This window comes from Tetrao urogallus (assembly GCF_951394365.1).
Source record: "Tetrao urogallus genome assembly, chromosome: Z".
NCBI lineage: Eukaryota > Metazoa > Chordata > Aves > Galliformes > Phasianidae > Tetrao > Tetrao urogallus.
This window is the reverse complement of record NC_136816.1, coordinates 33,799,708-33,818,370: the sequence shown is the minus strand read 5'-3', so window position 1 is coordinate 33,818,370 and position 18,663 is coordinate 33,799,708. Positions and strand designations below refer to the sequence as shown.

The 18,663-nt window shown below is 36.5% G+C and overlaps 1 protein-coding gene across 1 annotated transcript in view; it reads right to left on the bottom strand.

Annotated features, from left to right (window-relative positions):
• The window catches only part of FANCC (FA complementation group C), a gene marked incomplete at both ends in the record, with an annotated part of 65,707 nt that overhangs the window by 19,600 nt on the left and 27,444 nt on the right, over nt 1–18,663 (bottom strand). The window contains 4 exons of the mRNA XM_079548385.1: nt 2,583–2,739; nt 5,860–6,024; nt 8,090–8,154; nt 8,926–9,045. Coding sequence (XP_079404511.1) covers nt 2,583–2,739; nt 5,860–6,024; nt 8,090–8,154; nt 8,926–9,045 — 507 coding nt within the window. The remainder of the gene's footprint in view (nt 1–2,582; nt 2,740–5,859; nt 6,025–8,089; nt 8,155–8,925; nt 9,046–18,663) is intronic.

Sequence of the window (18,663 nt, the reverse complement as noted above, 5' to 3'; positions counted from 1 at the left end):
TATTTTATTTTAACGCCTCTTGAATTCATCAAAATTACAAATAAATTAGTGGGTACTACTTCAAACAGTTTACCATAATGATACAGGTTTTGAAAACAGGCACCAATGAGGAAGCTAATTAATTTAGCTGGACTGAATTAGGAAAAAGAAAACAACCCAAGCTTTTCATTTTCTCTCTCTACCCATTTTCCTTTTCCCTCTTTAATACTTATTTGATTTGCACAGCTGCCAACAAAAGGTAAGTATGGATCCCGCCACACTCAGAACCTGTGGATAAGGCAAAGCACAAGGAGAGTTCAAGGGCATAGGAGCAACAACAGCAAGGAAGGCTCCAGAGTTAGAGCTTTAAGTATAGAGCACAATATACTTCTCATCTATTGCGAAAGTGGGTAACGTGGGAAAACAAAACACAGCAATTACAAATGACTTACAAAGGCAAAGCTGAAAATACTAAGCCTCTCTATTAGCTGTACTGGGATAGGATTTTCTTGCAACATGACTTTGAGCATAATAAAATTACTCAGGAAGGCTATCTAAGAATCGAACATAAACAATAAGTAACACTGATTTGTTGACATATTTGTTTACAAAAATGAGTTTAGAAATCACTTCACATACATATTTTTACACTTCTAGTAAACTGCAAGATTCTGCTAAATATTAGTTGTTAACTTGAACACACAAACTTCAGTGTTGCTTCAGAAAGGAAGACATACACCTACCCACCAAATTCTGGAGAGACTAAAAGAAAATTTGTAGTAATCACCTCTTGTTTTTGCTGCTTCTAAACAGATGTACAAATTCTAATATTAATTCCAGTTAAGTCTAGGAAAACACAAGCCTAATGGCTTACCTCATTAAACACAAGTTAGTGGATCATCACACTATAATAATCCTCAAATTAAAATAAAAAAATACTGCATATCAAGTTTCTTTCAAAAAAGGTACAAAAAAGTTTACAACCATTTGAATAGTATAGGTCTTATAAAGTTTATATATTGCTTGGTTGCTGTTTCAAAACATTTTGTTTAGGTAAATGTCTCTGACAATGCAATTATGAAATGGGTTAGTGGTTTTTCTATCTCACAATATTCTCTAATCAAAACACTAATTGCTTATTTGCATTCAAAAGATTTTATTGCAAATGGAAGAAACATCAAAATCAATCAATTTGTGTTTCACTTTACCACTTTTTAATTACTGTATCTATTAAAAAAAGAGGTTAAAAGAGGCTGCATCTTACAAATACCATAATCCAACTGTCAAAACATGTTAATTCATACTACTAAATAAATATTCCTGTTTTTTAGGCAGGCTGTTGGATTCAAGGTGCTGACTGGTCTAACAGAGAAGTATCTTCATAGATCGGTGCATTAGTTTTACAGAATATCATTAGAATTTCAGATTACAATTTCTGGATCCAATCACTTCCCTCTTTACATCTTTGAAGCTTCTTAGTTTTCAACTGTTCAGCCATCTCTCCCTTATACATTCTATCTCTTGTCAGCTTCCACCAAAAAGCAGTATCATCTAACTGCACTAGTCTTTATGCTTCCTTTCATTCCACTCCTTGTCCACAGGATGTCCTCTGCAAACCAGCATTCAAAGCTGCTGCACTGGTCTTTCCTCTTTCTGAATGCTTTCTTTTGAAGCCACCTAATGCCTCTGGAGCAGAGGCAAACACACACAGTCAAACTGTGCTAGTACAGAAGATTTCATTCCTTTGTGGAAACTTTGTGAAAAAAATGTAAATAAGAAAATGAAATGAAAATCATTAACAAACAACAATTAACCAAAAATTAAAACATTCTGTTTCCTTTTATATTTCTTTCATATTTTAACATAGATTATTTTTTCTCCACCATCTGTGGTATCATGCATTGTATTCAACTCACAGTGTATTTAATACAGAAACAACACACAGGCCTAGTATGTAAGAGTTGTCTTCTGGGACACCTCAAAGCTCAGACAACACAACTCAGGCCAGGCTCATTATTTTGGAAGATGCACTGTGTTATTATGTTTTCCAGTAAGAAATTAGATTTTTGGTGAACTGAGTAACATGGCATTTTAAAACAAACTAACTAGCTCTAATTACAGTTTAGAAAATGTTTCATATTAAGAGCTTTGTTCAGATCTGCAAACAAAACTAAGTAGCTAAGCAAGCAGTCCACAATGAAGTAATCTACAGGCAATTTAATTGCTTAAACTGTTGTACTCCCAAGGGCACAGAGATTGAAGTAAAAATCCTCCCTGGAAAAAGTCTGTAATTTTTAAATATAGACAGGTACTAAGTACTGACATCAACTGGATTCTCAATTTCTCTATATGTTTTTCATCACTGAATGAAGTTCTTTTTTGCTCTCAGTTAGTTTGTTGCAAAAACTACTACAGTAAAAAAAAAAAATTACTGAAATGGACAAGAATCAAAATTTGCTTCTAGTAATGCAGTTATTGACAGATAAAGGAAGCTTTACGCCATGTCACAGACCACATCTCTCGAAGATGCTGACATATTTAAAAAATGGCCTCTTATTAAGCCTGAAAGAGCAGTATCAAATGTAGTATGGTGTTGTACATACCAGATGTGAATCTTTTATGACACAAGCCACTTTTTCCAAAGAATTTATCTGAAGGGATATCAGCTGGTCAAAAAGACTTAATGTAGCATTTTCAAGGCTTGGTAAGTGACGATGCCAGAGGCTGAAGATAGCTGATTCGGAAAGGGAGATCTTCTTCCTGGTTTAAAGAGAAAAATAATTGTTTTTACCATAAGGAAATGGAAGACACACAGAAATATTCATTTTATTTTTTTCTTTCTTTCTTTCTTTTAAGCACACTTGGGAAAAAGAAGATCAACTTGCAGTAAAAGAGAAAATCTTGTCTGCAGTACTTTATTTGGTATAAAATAACGAAGGCAAAAAGTAACATGGAATCACCATTACCTAAAAATTAAATCTCTCTACACATCTTTAAAAATGATGAACTCAATTATGGGAGATCCCAACAAATGGAAGCAAAGTATTTGAGGCTGTAATTCTCTTACACTCCAGAGAAAGGTTTTACTCCATGCCCACTTTCTTACACACCCAGACTGCTTCCCACAGACCTGTATGCTCAGAGAGCATCAGCAGCTGGCAGGTCAGCAGGAAGGTCCTAGGCAATTTTACAGCCTTTAGAATTCTAACTTCCACTGAAAAGCTATCCTTTTTCACTCAAGACTATCTAATAGCTTATTTAATCTATATTTTGTTGGTAGCAAGAAATATATAAAAATACTTTGAATTCAAAAAATTTTAAGCACTGTTCTGCTTCAAGATGATTAATATTTTGAGTCACTATTAAAGAACACTAAATTAAAAATGATAAGAGATTTTTAATTTTATCACAATTCTGTTCATTGTTTTTGTGGTGGCATCATGAATATTATAAATACAACATCAAGAAAAGAAATCTAAGGTATTAGAGGTGTTACAACTCCAAGATTTAAAAACCATACAGGGAGCAAACTGTAGTCATTAGAATAGAATCACATTAACCTCTCTGCTAAAACAGGCTCCCTACAACTAGGTTGAGCATGAAAGCCTTGAGGCAGATATTGAATATTTCCACAGGAGAAGACACCACAGATTCTTTGGAAAGCCTATTCCAGTGCTCTCTGATCCTCACAGTAAAGAAGCTTTTCCTCATGTCTGTGTAGAACTTTCTGTGTTCCAGTTGTTGCCCACTGTCCCTTGTCCTGTTGCTGTACACCCTTGAAAAGAGCCTGGCCCCATCCATTTGACTTTCATACTTCAGATATTTATAAACATTGATAAGATCACCGCTCAGACTTTTCTTCTCCACGCTGAACAGACCCAGGTCTTTCAGTCTTTCTTCATAGGGGAGGAATGACAGAGCATGCAAACAGTCCCAGTAGAACAATGCTACGTTCTGTGGAGAACGAGTTATAATTTTCTCCCTAGCATCCAGTGAACCCACTTCTTGAAAAAGGCTTTACCAGTACTCAGAAATAAAACTGTTTCCAGAACATAATGACAGAATTAAGAAACACATAATTTAATAACTTAAGTGGGAAAAAAAAATATATCAAAAAAAGCCACCCAGAACATTCATCTTATGATGAATTAAGATCACATGACTTTTAGAGTAGGTCAAGAGTATACTACAAAAGTCAATAGTGAGCCTACATCTGCTATCAAGGAAACCAGAAACTTTTGTCAGGGGCACTGTAAGAGGCATTCCGTCAAAAGCTATATGGATTGTTTTTGCTCACTGTGATAAACAAGGAACTCAAAGCAATGTTTATTTTAATCAGGAAAGCCTTTTCTAACAAGCTAAAGGATTCGTACTCACATTATGAAATAGCGAAAGTATGTCACAACTGACTGCCTGCTACCTCACTGTCATCAGTAGAGGCTACCATGGTGAACCAGTGTGCTTGTCTGTATAACTGTTTATGGAACAGACTGAAGATATGGAATGGGCAAGTAAAAGGTAGATTACCCTTTTTAGGGATCCATCTTTCATTACAGATCTTCACATTTGTTTTCCACTTGTTTTCCCTGACTGCCAGGAACATATGCACAAAGCAGTAAATGTCTTTTTTCCACTAACAATGTTTGCTGGAAACCTTGGAGAGTAACAATATATACAATAGTCTTTATTGGAGCATCTTGAAAATAATGTTGAATACAGAGGGAGCAATTAAAACTTTGACTTGAAAGACATGTGCATGTATAATTGAAGTAAAGTGTTCACAAAAGATCCTTTCTATTACCAAATAAAAAATAAAAAATCTGTAAGACATAATTGCAAGTTCGTAAGAGCTTTTTTGCAATTTTTGTGTGTTTTTTGTTTTAAAGCTTTGTGTTGTATTTTCCTAGCGCTAAGTAATCTTTTATTTATCACACACAAAGACTGTCAAGTTCTCAAAAAATAATGTCAGTCCTATAATAATGAGCACTGCACAAGTTTGATACTCTTGTACCTACATTCTATGTTACTTATATGTTACTACTTCATGTAGTAACATATATGTAACTACTTATGTGTTACTAACTTCAGAAAGTTATTTCTCAAGACTTGCATTCAAACAGAAGACGCCAGGGACATCTAACTCAAGGACAGAGTGTCATTTGTAGGGATTTAGAGGAATTTCCTAGCTGACCAAACATGACACAGGTACGCTATAACTGACTCAAAACAAAATTCAAAACCTCAGCTAAAACTTGAATAAATCAAATCATCTTTCCTTTCATGGCATAGGCAATTTTTCTGGTGCTCACCTTCACTCAGATGACTTATACATTAGTTGATTACTAATAGCAAAACAAGCAAAGCTATATTTCAAAACTGCATTCATAAGTCTCATTAAAAAGAATCTGCTGAAAATAAGCAAAATCAAAAATCTTCATAAACACTCAACCACTCAAACAAGTCTCTATCTTATGAATAGAATAAAGTTAAAAGTGGCTCTCAAAATGTTAAGTTAGGAATGTGGATACACTTACATTAAAGGTAAATAATGTTTCTATGGAAATTGATAGTACCTTTCACCAGCTTACTAAAATCCTAAAATTTAATTTACTCTCCATTTTAGAGAAATGATGTAACGTTTCAGTTGATATTTAAAGTTCTTATGCCACAATTTGTACACCAGCAATTTAAAATTCCACTTCGGCTAATAACCTGAGCTCTTCCACTAGAATACAAAGGAGGGTTGTTTTTTGTTTGTTTGTTTTTATGCAGGAGATATATGGTGCATTCAGCATTCAAATCCAAAAAAAAAAGCCACTGAATTGAATAAATAATCTTTATAAGAAGAAGCAGAAAAAACATACGGACTGTACTACTTACTTTAAAAAGGCATCATTCACAGCCTCCAAGAACTCTGAGCTGAGAATTTCTTTCGATGCTCCCCCATGGTAAGCAAGAAGAGTTTCCAGCAATGGAGTTAAATCAGGCAAAGTAATAAGTGGGAGACAGAAAAGGGACACAGCATTCACACGACTGACTGAAATTCTGAGGGAAAAATAAATACGGTTCCCATTTTAGAAAAGTTTAAACTTTAATTTCTATATCCACGAGGCAAAGGAAGATTAAATTAATTGCAGAATATTAAATTAAACAAGACATACAAACTGCTGACTTACCATGATATACTATCTAGAATTCTCATAAAATTTTGATATTTTAGTGGTCAAGGCATACCATGTGAAGAACATTAACCCAATTCTGAAGTGCGGACAGTTTTATTTGCTTAGTAATCACTGACTTCCTAGCATAGAATTCTTTGTCCCTTCCAGGAAGCAGCAAAGCAGAGGTAAAGAAGACTACAGTTTCACAGCTCCTGTGTAAGTTTGCTAGATTCTAGGAAGAGACAGCCTTGATGCTTTCAACACCTCCTGTTTCTTTCTTGACCTCTCTTCTCTTAATGTACAACTATAAACCAAATACTACAAATCCTGCTGTCTTTAAGTACTCAAGAAAAATTACTTGTCTTACAAATGTATACTTGAAGGAATACTTGAAGGAAGCAAGGACTATCAATCTTTATATATGAACCATTCACATGACCTGCTAAAACCACATGCTTGTAAATAGCAAAAGATAGCAATACAACTCACCACAAGCCTAAAACGTCATTTATGAACAATAGAAGCTAATTGTGACACAAATGCTACAATTTGTAGATAATCATAGTGATATTCACAGTGAGAGAAATTAAAGATGACGTTTTCAAAGACTCAATTTTTTATTAAGTACCTAATAAAAAAAATTTGCTTAAGATTTTTCATACTGAAATACTTTGAGACAAAGTTTTGCTATAAGAAGTGATTCTGTAGAATGATAACTACTGGATTGATATTTATTCTGTAGCAATATTTTCCAAGCTATATATGTGAAGTTTACATACCCTGGGCACTTTTTACATCTGTCCCCTTTACAAAATCCTGTTTCTAACTCTATTCAGGATTAGCAAAATAGCTGCTTACTTTACTCTTTTAATTCTGGAAGAAAACCTTGCAAATATGTTTTTTCCTTCTCTGCATAAACTTCAAAATAGGCGTGTTATTGGAAAATACTGTGCAATGCAGTCCACTGTGTGCAATGAATTTCATAAAATAGATTTACAAAAACATCCAGGTAAGTGTGGAAAATAGCCAAAGAAGAAAAGCAGAATATATGACACAATGAAGATCTTTCAAACACCTTCCTCTTTCCTGTAACTTTACAGCCTATGTGGTATTACACAGGTAATAAAACTCATTTAATCAGTGTCAGCAGATTTGAGTCTGAAGAACAAGAGAGTATACACAGCAAGGCCATACATTTCCTTTTTTTCTCAGCTGGAATAACAGAATTCACATGTACTCAGAAAGATACTGATGTAGTGTAATAATTTTTGAAGAATTCATAAAGATTATGACCTGCATTTCAAAGCCAGTGGAGAGAAACAGTTATGTCCAAAATAGTAGTATTAGGTAAATTCACTTTCAGAGATTTTGGCTTGACCTACTCTATCTAAATAGTGTGGAAGAAGAAAGTGATTTTTCTCATTAGCTACACCTGGACGTGTAGAAACATAAAATACAATGCAGCAAGACAATTGTTAGCATCGCCTGACAATCAAGATTGGAGATCTGGACAGAGCACATCACAGCTTCCTTCCCACACACTTTCCTAGACTTTCTTCCTCAGAAAGGAGGGTTATGGAAGCAGTTAAAAGGTGGCGACACTAAGTGCTTGGGTTCATTTAAAACATCTGTTTGTGCAACATACTGTAGTGCCATAGTACTATTTGGTACTAGACAACAGATCTAATAATCGAAGGAAAATGAGGGAGCTAATTTTAAATGAGCGTGGACACATTTTGTCATTAAAAACAAATGCAACATTATTCTGCCATATGAAACTACATGAAAATAATTTAATAAGCTTCCTCATACCTGAAAATATCTACATGAGTAATTAAAGTTTTCAGGCTGATGCCTAACTGCTTGCATGCTCAAGACTACAAAAAGGCCCTCGTTGAACTAGTGACTGAAATTAAAACATATCAAAATTATATTTGGATAACACTTACCTCCCCTGAATGTTAAGTTCACCAAATTGATTTCCTCTGAGTTCCGTTACTAATGAAGAGACGATCTGTTAAAAAAAAAAAAAAATTACATGAAAAAAAAACCATACTCCAGATAAGCAGACATTAGTTTCGTGATTGTCTGCATCACTGATACTCTGCGGAGGTAAGCAACTTTTCATTTTGACTCAATCATATTTTTTTAAGTTATCGAGCCCAAATCAAAACTGTCCAGATCACTCATTAAACCATTCAAAACATTTCTGAACACATTCTATACCTTCCACATTTGCATACTAACAAGCTATTTTAGCTTTGCTAAGAGCTGAGGCAAAACTTTTGGAAAGTCAGTAATTTTTAGATGTTTTACCTGATTCAGTCTATTATCAGATACTATTCCTGATTTTTTAATATATCAAAAATAAAAGAAACTTTTCTTAAGATTCAAAGCTCATCTACTATTTTGAATGCAATGCATGCAGTCAAAAAAAAACATTCAAAATTTATGTTCTAATGTACAATATATATATATCATTTAAACTTCAGATGGAAAAAAATGAATGTTAGGACAGACATTTTGGCCATATTACAACAGGAACAAAATGTTTTATCAACTTCTACTCAACCTCTACTATTATACTCTAACAAAAAAAAAAATTATTCTGTCCAGAGATTCATTTTATTTACTTTATTTTCTCCCTTAAAAGGCTGTAAAAGTAACTGAAGTAAGAAAGATAAGCAAAGTTCAGTTCATGTTCCTTGTAACATTGACAAGTCCTCGTATGTGCTTATAAACTGGTGCTATTAATAACAAAATCTCAACTGCACAAAATACTTACATTTTCAACCAAGTGACAATAATAATCTGCTGATGTGTAGCCAAGAGCTGATATGAATGTACTGGTTTCAGCCTCGTTTTTTTCCCATTTAGAAGAAGAAAGGAGATGGCACAGTAAGTTCTGGAAGAAAGGAACAAAAGAACAATGCAAAAAAGTATTAGGATACAGTATGCTTAGGTAACAGCTTTCTAATTGCACAATGGTTTCCAACTCCAGCCTATTTCCCATGGTGCATGCATTGGAGCAGCGGCACTTCAGCTGGGCTCAAGCTACCTTATTTTCTTTCTCTTGCAGGGATTTAGGACAGTCAGTTTGTCCATGTAACTGCACAATACTATGTATCAAGCTCTCTCTCAGATTTCCATTGTTATGACTGGTGATTCCTCTCTTAGCATGACCACTTGCTTGAAAAGTTTGTTGAGTTGAGCACATTTACACCCATTACACTCCCATCTGCTCTCAGGCCTCTAGTGAAGACTTCCAGATTCTGGAGCTCCCCTCAAGCAAATATCTGGGCTGCTCTGTTGCTCCTTTGGAGCTCTGTGTGAGAGTGCAATCAGCCTAGGAAAGTTGTTTTCCTTCTGTCTGAGTTTCTGTCTCAGCCTGGCAGTAGTAGCAGGTGGGCAATATTTTTGTTTCAGTAGAAGTAATCAGAATAAGTTGTATTCCATGTGTGATATATTAACATGAGAGAAGATACAATCAGCAAAAGCACACCAGAGATACATGAAAAAAATCACCATCAAAAGAAACAACAAGCACTTGGACATATTATTTATTGTACTTTCACATAGGATTGTTTCAGAACCTTACAGACTTATGTTAAATGTCTAAATATTGTTGTCTGTTAGTGTCAATGTTTTTTCCCTAATAGCCTGAGCTAGGAGAAATTGTAGTTCTACCGCCACCTAGTGACTTTTCTGAAGAAAGAAGTCAGAAGTCAAAGAAAAGAAGTCAGAAAGTGCTGTGAGATCATGGTTTCAGAAGTATCTCAGAAGTAATTTCTGCATTCTTAACGAAAAAAAAAAAACATTTAAACGGGGATTTTCAAAAAGTACACATTTCTAAATATGATTAAAAGTTCTAAAATCTGTTAAGTTGCACAACCTCCAAACATGTCTTGATTAATTTATTAATATAGAACCACAAATTGTATTATTTTCCATTGTAACTATTACTCAAGTTAGACTTCATTTTCAGAACACTATCAAGGATTCAGTCAAGTAGATCCTACAAAGCAGTATTTCTTGCTTGTTGCTTGTTTGATTTGCATGCCTTTGGTTTGTTTTCCACATCCTCTTTTTCTGTGCACATCACTACATCCCTAATGGGATTCTGTAGATTAGTTTTTTTCTGAAATATCAAACCTCCAAGTAGCCAGAAGGATGCAAAGGAAACAGGGGCAAAGAGATGCTGTAGTCAATATGAAAAGAGGTATTCGATATATAAAAGAGACTTAAATACTAAAAGGTGAAAAACATTAAAAATTCAACTATACGTCTTAGATACTTCATTTTACAGGCTGTGTCACCAGCGTAAAGCCAGAGAGATACTTAAATGCAAGTAAGATAACAAATTTGGAAACAATAAAGCATTTATCTTTATGTATTTGGGTTTAAATGCTTTCTTTAGTGCAAAAGATGTCTTAATTTCAGCAGGGATGGGAACTGTTTTCTTCGGAGCATCTGGTACGATGCTATGTTTTGGTTCCAGGAGAAAAAAAATTTTGATATCACACTGATACTTATAGTTGCTGCTAAGCAGTGTTGCACAGAACACAGCCATTCACAGCGAAGAACCCAAGGAGCTGGGAGAGAACTGAATTAGGACAGCTGACTCAAACTGGGCAAAGGGATATTCTTTACCACATGACATCAAGTGGAAGGAATTTTGAAGGAAGTGGGAGTTCACTGCTTGGAGGCTAGCTGGGCATTGGCTAGGAGGTGATGAGCAATTGTTTTTGCATCTTTTCTTATATACATTCATATACATTCACATACATATATATATATATATATATACATATGAATGCAGGAAATTTATATATATATATATTTATATATATATATATAATATTTATATATATATATATTCCTTTTCCCTATCTTAGTAAATAGTTTTATCTCAGTGCACAAGTTCTTCTTTGTTTTTTCCTGATTGTCTCCCCGTCCCTGGGCAGGGGGGATAGCATGTGAGTGACCGTGGTACTCAGCCACCAGCTGGGTTAAACCACAACAAATGTCCAGAAATTCTCCTCTCCAGAAAATGCAACTTATTTGTACACCTAACTCTGTTTATACATAATGACTTATTACACCTATATATTTCATTAGGTATGAAAGAAAGCAAACATTCACAAAACATTTCTACATTTACTTAAGACAGATTGTTTCTTGAAAATGTGATGCTTTAAGTTATTCCATCACTTCATCTCCTAACAGCACACCTGTACACAAGTACAAAAGAGAGGAAGGGGATTGATATCAGCCAGAAATCAGCTTATACCTAAATTAAAAGGCAATTATATTTCTTGTCTTTATCTCAAGCCTTAAAGTTCACAGACAAGTGTCTAAATTCCAGTGATTCTCAGGCCTAAAAGAAAGTATCATTAGTTATTTCACACCATGTGAATGGGGCTTCAGAATGGGGTCAGAACCAGACAGCTGTGAAACTGAGCAGTTTCTTACACGTAAGCTTCTCCTTTCACTACCAAAATAAACTCTTTGAGAAAATATTATAGAGAAATCTAGAACATTTTGGAGGATTTTGTTAAAAAGATTCTTATAGAATGCTGGAAATATTGAGAAGTCATAATAGGTTCCATTATTGTATTACAAAGCATTGTGAAACTAACATAACTATGTAATTGCTACTGCGTGGAATCCTAATATCAGAGGTCAGTGATTTAAGACTAATCAGCTTTAAGGAACAATCTGAAACCCAGAAGAAGGTACTGAAGAATATGATGGGATGTGTCAATATTAAATGCAGCGTTATGCTCATGGTCACAGTCACAGATTCTAATCTAATTCAACAAAGAATACAATTTGAGATTTACACAATTGTGCATTATTTCCGGCAGTAAATCAGTTTACACTCACTTTTCTAAGTCACTAACACCATGTTACACAAGGCAGAAAAAATAGATGAATCTGTGGCCAAAGTGTTTCACTAAGAAGGTGTCACAATTCTGGAAAATTATCAGAAGTCAGGCATACTTGTGATATTAGAAATTATTTATTTCTGTTCTAGCTCGATTTCCCTCATCATTGGTTCAATAGGACACAAAAGAGGAAATTATCTTAGTTCTACTTGAATGTGAATAAATACAATACATACAATCCCCACAGCCTTGGAATTAAAGTTCTCGGACTTTTCTACTACACAGGGAGGTCTGCTGCTTCCTGGGAGCCCAGGTTCAAAGAGGTAAGGAAGAAATTTCCTTCCCTAGTACAGTCCTCGGATTATTCCCTATTCCTGTTTATTCCCTATTGCTGTTTCAGGTAGGCAGTGATGAAATAGGAAGAACTTCCCTAGGGACTATGAAGAAGGATTTCAGAGCCTTGGGGAGACTGGTCAAAGATTTGGAAGCACGAGTTGTGTTCTCTATCCCTCCAGTTACAGGGAATGAGGAGACACTGAACATGATGGGATTAATACTTGGCTCTTAGCCTGGTGTGCCTGGCAGGGGTTTGGATTTTTAGATCTCAGCTCGATTTACATGAGACCAGGCCTGCTGGCATTCAATAGAAATAGCTTATCCCACCAGTGGAAAAGGGTTTTACAGTGGGAACTGGGAAGACCATCACTGGTGGAAATGGGTTTTACAGTGGGAATTGGAAAGGTTCATTGATTGAGCTTTAAACTCAACCAATGAGGGGTGGGGATGGTGGTGAAACTAGGGTTACTAGAAAGGAGCCTATATGTAACGTGCAAATGAGTGTGGGAGGGGGATGTGCTAGTAATATCCCACAGTCTTGTGTCTTGGTGAAGGAAGAGAAGGACTCACCTTTTTGTACAAAGACTACAGAAACACCTGAGTATGGTCAAGAGGGTATTAGGACTTCTCCCACTCAGAAGGTGGCCCAACTCTGGTGCATTTACACTATTGCACACAACATGGGTAACAAACAGGAGAGGCAGAGGCCACTATGTGGTTGGAAAGCTACGATATAGTCGCCATCATGGAAACATGGTGGGATGACTCACACAGTTGAGCACTGTGATGGATGGCTACCAACTTTTCAAAAGAGGTAGACGAGTCAGGAAAGGTGGTGGTGTGGCCCTCTATGTTAAGAAAGAATGTGAATGTATGGAAATGAATGATGGTGATGAGGGTAGAGAGCTTATGGGTCAGAATAAAAGTGAAGGACAACAAGAATGACATTATTGTGGGAGTCTGCTACATGCCATCCAAACTGGATGAAGAGGTAGATAAGATACTACAGTTGGGTAAGGCCTCAAGGTTTCTACCACTTGATCTCGTGGGCTTCTTGAACTTCCCAGACATCTGCTGGAATTATAATACAGCAGAAAGGGAAGAGACCCAAAGGTTCCTAGAGTGCGTGGGAGATAACTTCCTGACACAGCCAGTGAAGGAGCCAACAAGGGAAAGGAAAATCCTGGACCTGCTGTTTATTAACGGAGAAGGTCTTGCAGGGGATGTAAAGTTTGGAGGCCTTTTGGAGCAAACTGATCACAAAATGATAGATTTTTTTATCCTTGTTGAACCACAGAGGGGAGTCAGCAGAACTACCACCAACTTCTGGAAGGCAGACTTTGGTCTTGGACTTTCAGACCATGGTTGAGTCCTTTGGGAGGTAGTTCTGGAAGGCATAGGGGCCCAGGAAGGCTGGGAATACTTTAAGGAAGTTATTTTAAGGATTTTAAGGACTTTAAGGAAGGTGCAGGAGCTGACCATCCCCAAGCCATGGACGATGAGCTGGTGGAGAAGGAGACCAGAATGGCTGAACAGAGACCTTTGGCTGGAACTCTGGAACAAAAGGGAAGTTTATGGTCTTTGGAAAAGGGGTCAAGCTGTTTATGAGGATTACAAATACACAGTGAAGCTGTGCAGGTAGAAAATTAGAAAAGGTAAAGCCCAGCTAGAACTGAACTTGGCCACTAAGGAAAACAATAAATATTTCTATAAATACATCAACAGTAAGAGGAGGAGAAGGGGGCTAGGGAGAATCTCCATCCCTTGTTGGATGCAGAGAGCAACATGGTGATCAAGGATCAGGATAAGGCTGAGCTACTCAATGCCTTCTTTGCCTCAGTCTTTAATAGTAAGACTGGTTGTTCCCTAGGCACACAGCCTCTTCTACTGGTACATAGGGATAGGGAACAGAATAGGCCCTGCATAATCCACGATGAGATGGTTTTTAACCTGCTCCAAAAGCTGGACACTCACAAGTCCATGGGGCCAGATGGATTGCACCTTAGGGTGTTGAGGGAGTTGACGGATGTGGCTGCCAAGCCAATCTCCGTCATCCTTAGACAGTCCTGGCTAACTGGGGATGTCCCAGTGGACTGGAGACTGGCAAATGTGGCACCCATTTTCAAAAAGAGCCAGAAGGATGGTCCTGGTAGCTGCACTCCTATCAATCTCATCTCAGTGCCAAGGAAGGTTATGGAACGGATAATTTCAGGAGTCATCATGGAGCAATTAAAGTCAACCAGGGATCGGGCCTAGCCCAGTCAGCATGGCTATGTGGAATAGTAAATTCTGCTTGACAAACTTGATATCATTCTATGACAATGTGATCCACTTAGTGGATGAAGGTAAGGCAGTCAATGTGGTCCACCTGGCCTTTGACACTGCCTCAAAACATCCTTGTGGAGAAGCTGGCTGCGTCTCATAGAATGATAGAATCACTCAGTTAGAAAAGACCTATCAAGATCATAAAACTGCCTGGTTGGAAAAGACCTTCAAGATCATCAAGTTCAACCACAACCTAATCATACTACCCTAGCTCCAACAATTCACCACTAAATCATTCCCCCAAGCACCACATCCAAACAGTTTTTAAACACATTCAGGGATGGTGACTCAGCCACCTTCCTGGGGAGCCTATTCCAGTGCTTAAAAACCCTTTCTGTATCCAACCTAAATCTCCCCTGGTGCAATGTTAGGTCATTTCCCCTCATCCTGTCACCTGTCACCAGTGAGAAAAGACCAACCCCTATTTTCAATGCAATCAGCTTTCAGGTATTGGAAGAGAGCAATAAGGTCTCTCCCCAAACTAAACAGCCCCAGTTCCTTTAGTCACTCCTTGTAGGGTGCATTCTCCAAGCCCTTCACCAGCCTTACTGCCCTTCTTCAGACCTGCTCCAGCACCTCAATTTCCTTTCTGTATTGAGGTGACCAAAACTTAACGCAGTACTTGAGGTGGGGCCTCACCAGTGCTGAATACAGGGGCAGGATTACTTCTCCTGATCACCCCACCATTCCAGATACATCCTAGGATGCCACTGGCCTTTTTGGCCTCCTGCGCAAACTGCTGGCTAATATTCAGCTGACTGTCCATCAGTACACCAAGGTCCCTTTCTGTCAGGCAGCTTTCCAACCACTCCTCCCCCCAGGCCTGTAGGATTGCCTGGGGTTGTGACCAAAATGCAAAACCTGACACTTGGCCCTACTGAAACTCATATAGTTTACCTTGGTCTCTTGGATCCAGTCTATCCAGATATCTCTGTAGTGTCTTTCTCCCCTCTGGTAGATCAAAATTCCCTCCCAACTTGGTGTCATCTGCAAATTTACTGAAAGTAGACTGAATCCCCTCATTAAGATCATTAATAAAGATGTTAAATAGGAGTGGCCCCAGTACTGAGCCCTGGGGGACACGACTGATGACTGGCCACCAATTTACTGGATTTAACTCTACTGACCACAACTCTTTGGGCATGGCCATTCAACTAGAGTTTCACTCAGCAGAGGGTATGCACATCCAAACCATGGGCAGCCAGATTTTCCATGAGGATGTTGTGGGGGACAGTGGACAGTATTGAGGTCAGGCAGACCACATCAACAGCCTTACCTTCATCAACTCAGTGGGCCTCCTTGTCATAGAATGATATAAAGTTTGTCTGACAGGATCTACCATTCATGAACTCATGCTGACTGGGCCTGATCCCCTGGTTGACCTTCAATTGATCTGCAGCTCTCAACATTATAAAGATTATCAAGATATCAATACAGGTTACTCATGCTTTGATATTGTTGTTTTTAATTACAGGACTACATGACAAGTTCTGTACTAGTATCTGTATTTGTGTAACAACTATCCCGGAATTTATGACACAGTTTCAAAGACATTCCAGGGAACCAAACAAAATGATTTGTTTCTGGAAACCTCTCAACACCCTCTCTCTAAAGTATTTATGATTCTCAGCATCTGTGAAATCAATAGGAACAGTTTTTTTTAGACAGAAAAGATCGATGGTGTCACTGGGATGAGCCTATCAAACCTGATACTAATTAGGGTTTCCCAGTGACACTGTTGTATTACTTTTGCTAACTTAGATGACTCCATCAAAGCAACAGGTAAATCAGAATGGAACAGAAGGAGCTGTTACTTTTTCAGAAGAATGTTTCTTCTTACTATACTATCTTTCAAAGTAAACTGCCATTGTTTTTTGCAAAGAGATCACTAGTAATACTTTACTGAAAACTATGATCTATATGAATTTGTTGGAATACACACACAATGGATGCCCAAGCGTAAATTTCTCAAATCTATACCAGTAACAAGTTTATTTCCAATCTTTCCATCCAGTTTGAAAGGAACTAAATTTTCTCTACTTTGCTAAGAAAAAAAAATGGGTATAATAAAAAATGAAATAAAATTTACTCAGGGGAAGTATTAGAAATAATTCCTCTTTGCATTTTATCAGATTTTGAAATGAATATTTCTTGCATGGCAATTATTTAAAGAGTCTGTACATCAGTTTTGCTCTCAAGTGCTTCTATACTGTCAGATGGTCCACTGCTTTAAATACAGGGCTAGAATACAAGAAATCTCATTCTACTTCCAAACTGGCTCTAAAAATACCTCAAAACTATGTAATCAGCTACAACATTAGCAATGAATTAGATAATCTTTCATAAAAAATATAAAAAATATAAAAAGCTGTATGACACATTTTATTTCTTTCCTTAAAGAGGCAGCATCCTCACTTCAAAAATTAATTTCCAAATTGTTTGGAAAGACCACAGTTCTTGGGAAGCAAGGTAAACACATTGCTCTGACATGTTTAAAGCTAAGCTCATTCACAGTGTCCAAGTGTACAAATGACAAGGAAGCCTGCTCACGCAGACTGATTAAACACCAACTACTTATGAAACCGATTTTGTCAGCAGGATGCTAATGTAATGCAATTCATATTACTTCCAAGTACTTATCCAATCTTAACAAAGTCTTTTACTTTTAATTTTGCTTATAGGACCTGTTGCTCACTTGTTCCTAAATTCCAGGAAAAAGACAGAAAATAAGTTTTCCACAAATCAAAATCAAAGAGAAAATGTTACACTATACATACTTAATATGTATAGGCTTCAGAGCAGTATTTTACTTTAAGCAAAATTCTTTTCTAATGAATTTATATAAACCTTAATGTTTAAACTAGGGAAAATTATGAGACACACATCTGTTAACAACTTAATTATAACAAAAATGTGAGTGTATTTCATAAAACAGTAAAAAAAAAACCAACAACCAATTCTTTAACTACTTACCAATGATAACTATATTAAAATCTCCAATTTCTCCCTTAAGATTCAAGCATATTTCAAATAGACAAAATGCCATACCACACACACACACATTTCAGTGATCAGCCAATCAACACAATTCTCTCTATAACAAAAGGAAAATATATGAGTAACTACAGTAAGGTTTGCACATACAAATCACTTAAGTTTCAACATAACTTTAAGCTTAAAATATTCCTCCCTAATTTCCTTGATCAGGGCCAAAGTGCCTAAATGTAGGATGGAGTGGAGTCTTCTTCCCAAGTTTCTTTCTGACATTTATTGTTAGGAAGTTTTTTTTCGTTTGTTTCAGCCTAGTTTGTAGATACACATCCTTTGCATTTATGGGATGGTTTTATTAGCTAAATGTCTACACCAGAACATTAAATAAAATTGTTGGCCACAAGCACATGGCTAGGTTTTGTTGACACTTCTCATTTTTCTTACAGCATGAAGTGACAGTCTGAAATCTGCCCATATCTAAATCTCCATTGATAACCATGAAAGATTAGCTGATGGTAAACAAATTACTCTACTAAACACTCCTACAGAGACAAAGGTTTTGGCATTCAAGAATCTGATCAAGTTACAGAAAATCTACAGATGAATGACTAGACTTAATATTACTTAGAGTTTAAAATATATATATATTCTTTCACAAATTAATGCTGCCAGATTTACATTAGTTTGAATAGTTTGCATTAGTTTGGACAGGAAAGCATGGATTCCAAGTTCTCCACACCATACCTGATACAACAGTGACCAATTTATTTAACTTGCTTTATACAGTTGTAATTACAATTTGCTTTTTTAAAAAATAATAGATGCAAAAATAGACAAAAGGAGCGTGAAAACCTACAAGTAAATCTTACAGGCAAAAAAAATAAAAAAATCACTCAGACTGATATACTTCTTTAGAAATTAATGCATGCTATGAATTCCATTCATCTTGTTGATACATGTAGCTCATTAAAAAGATGATGCTT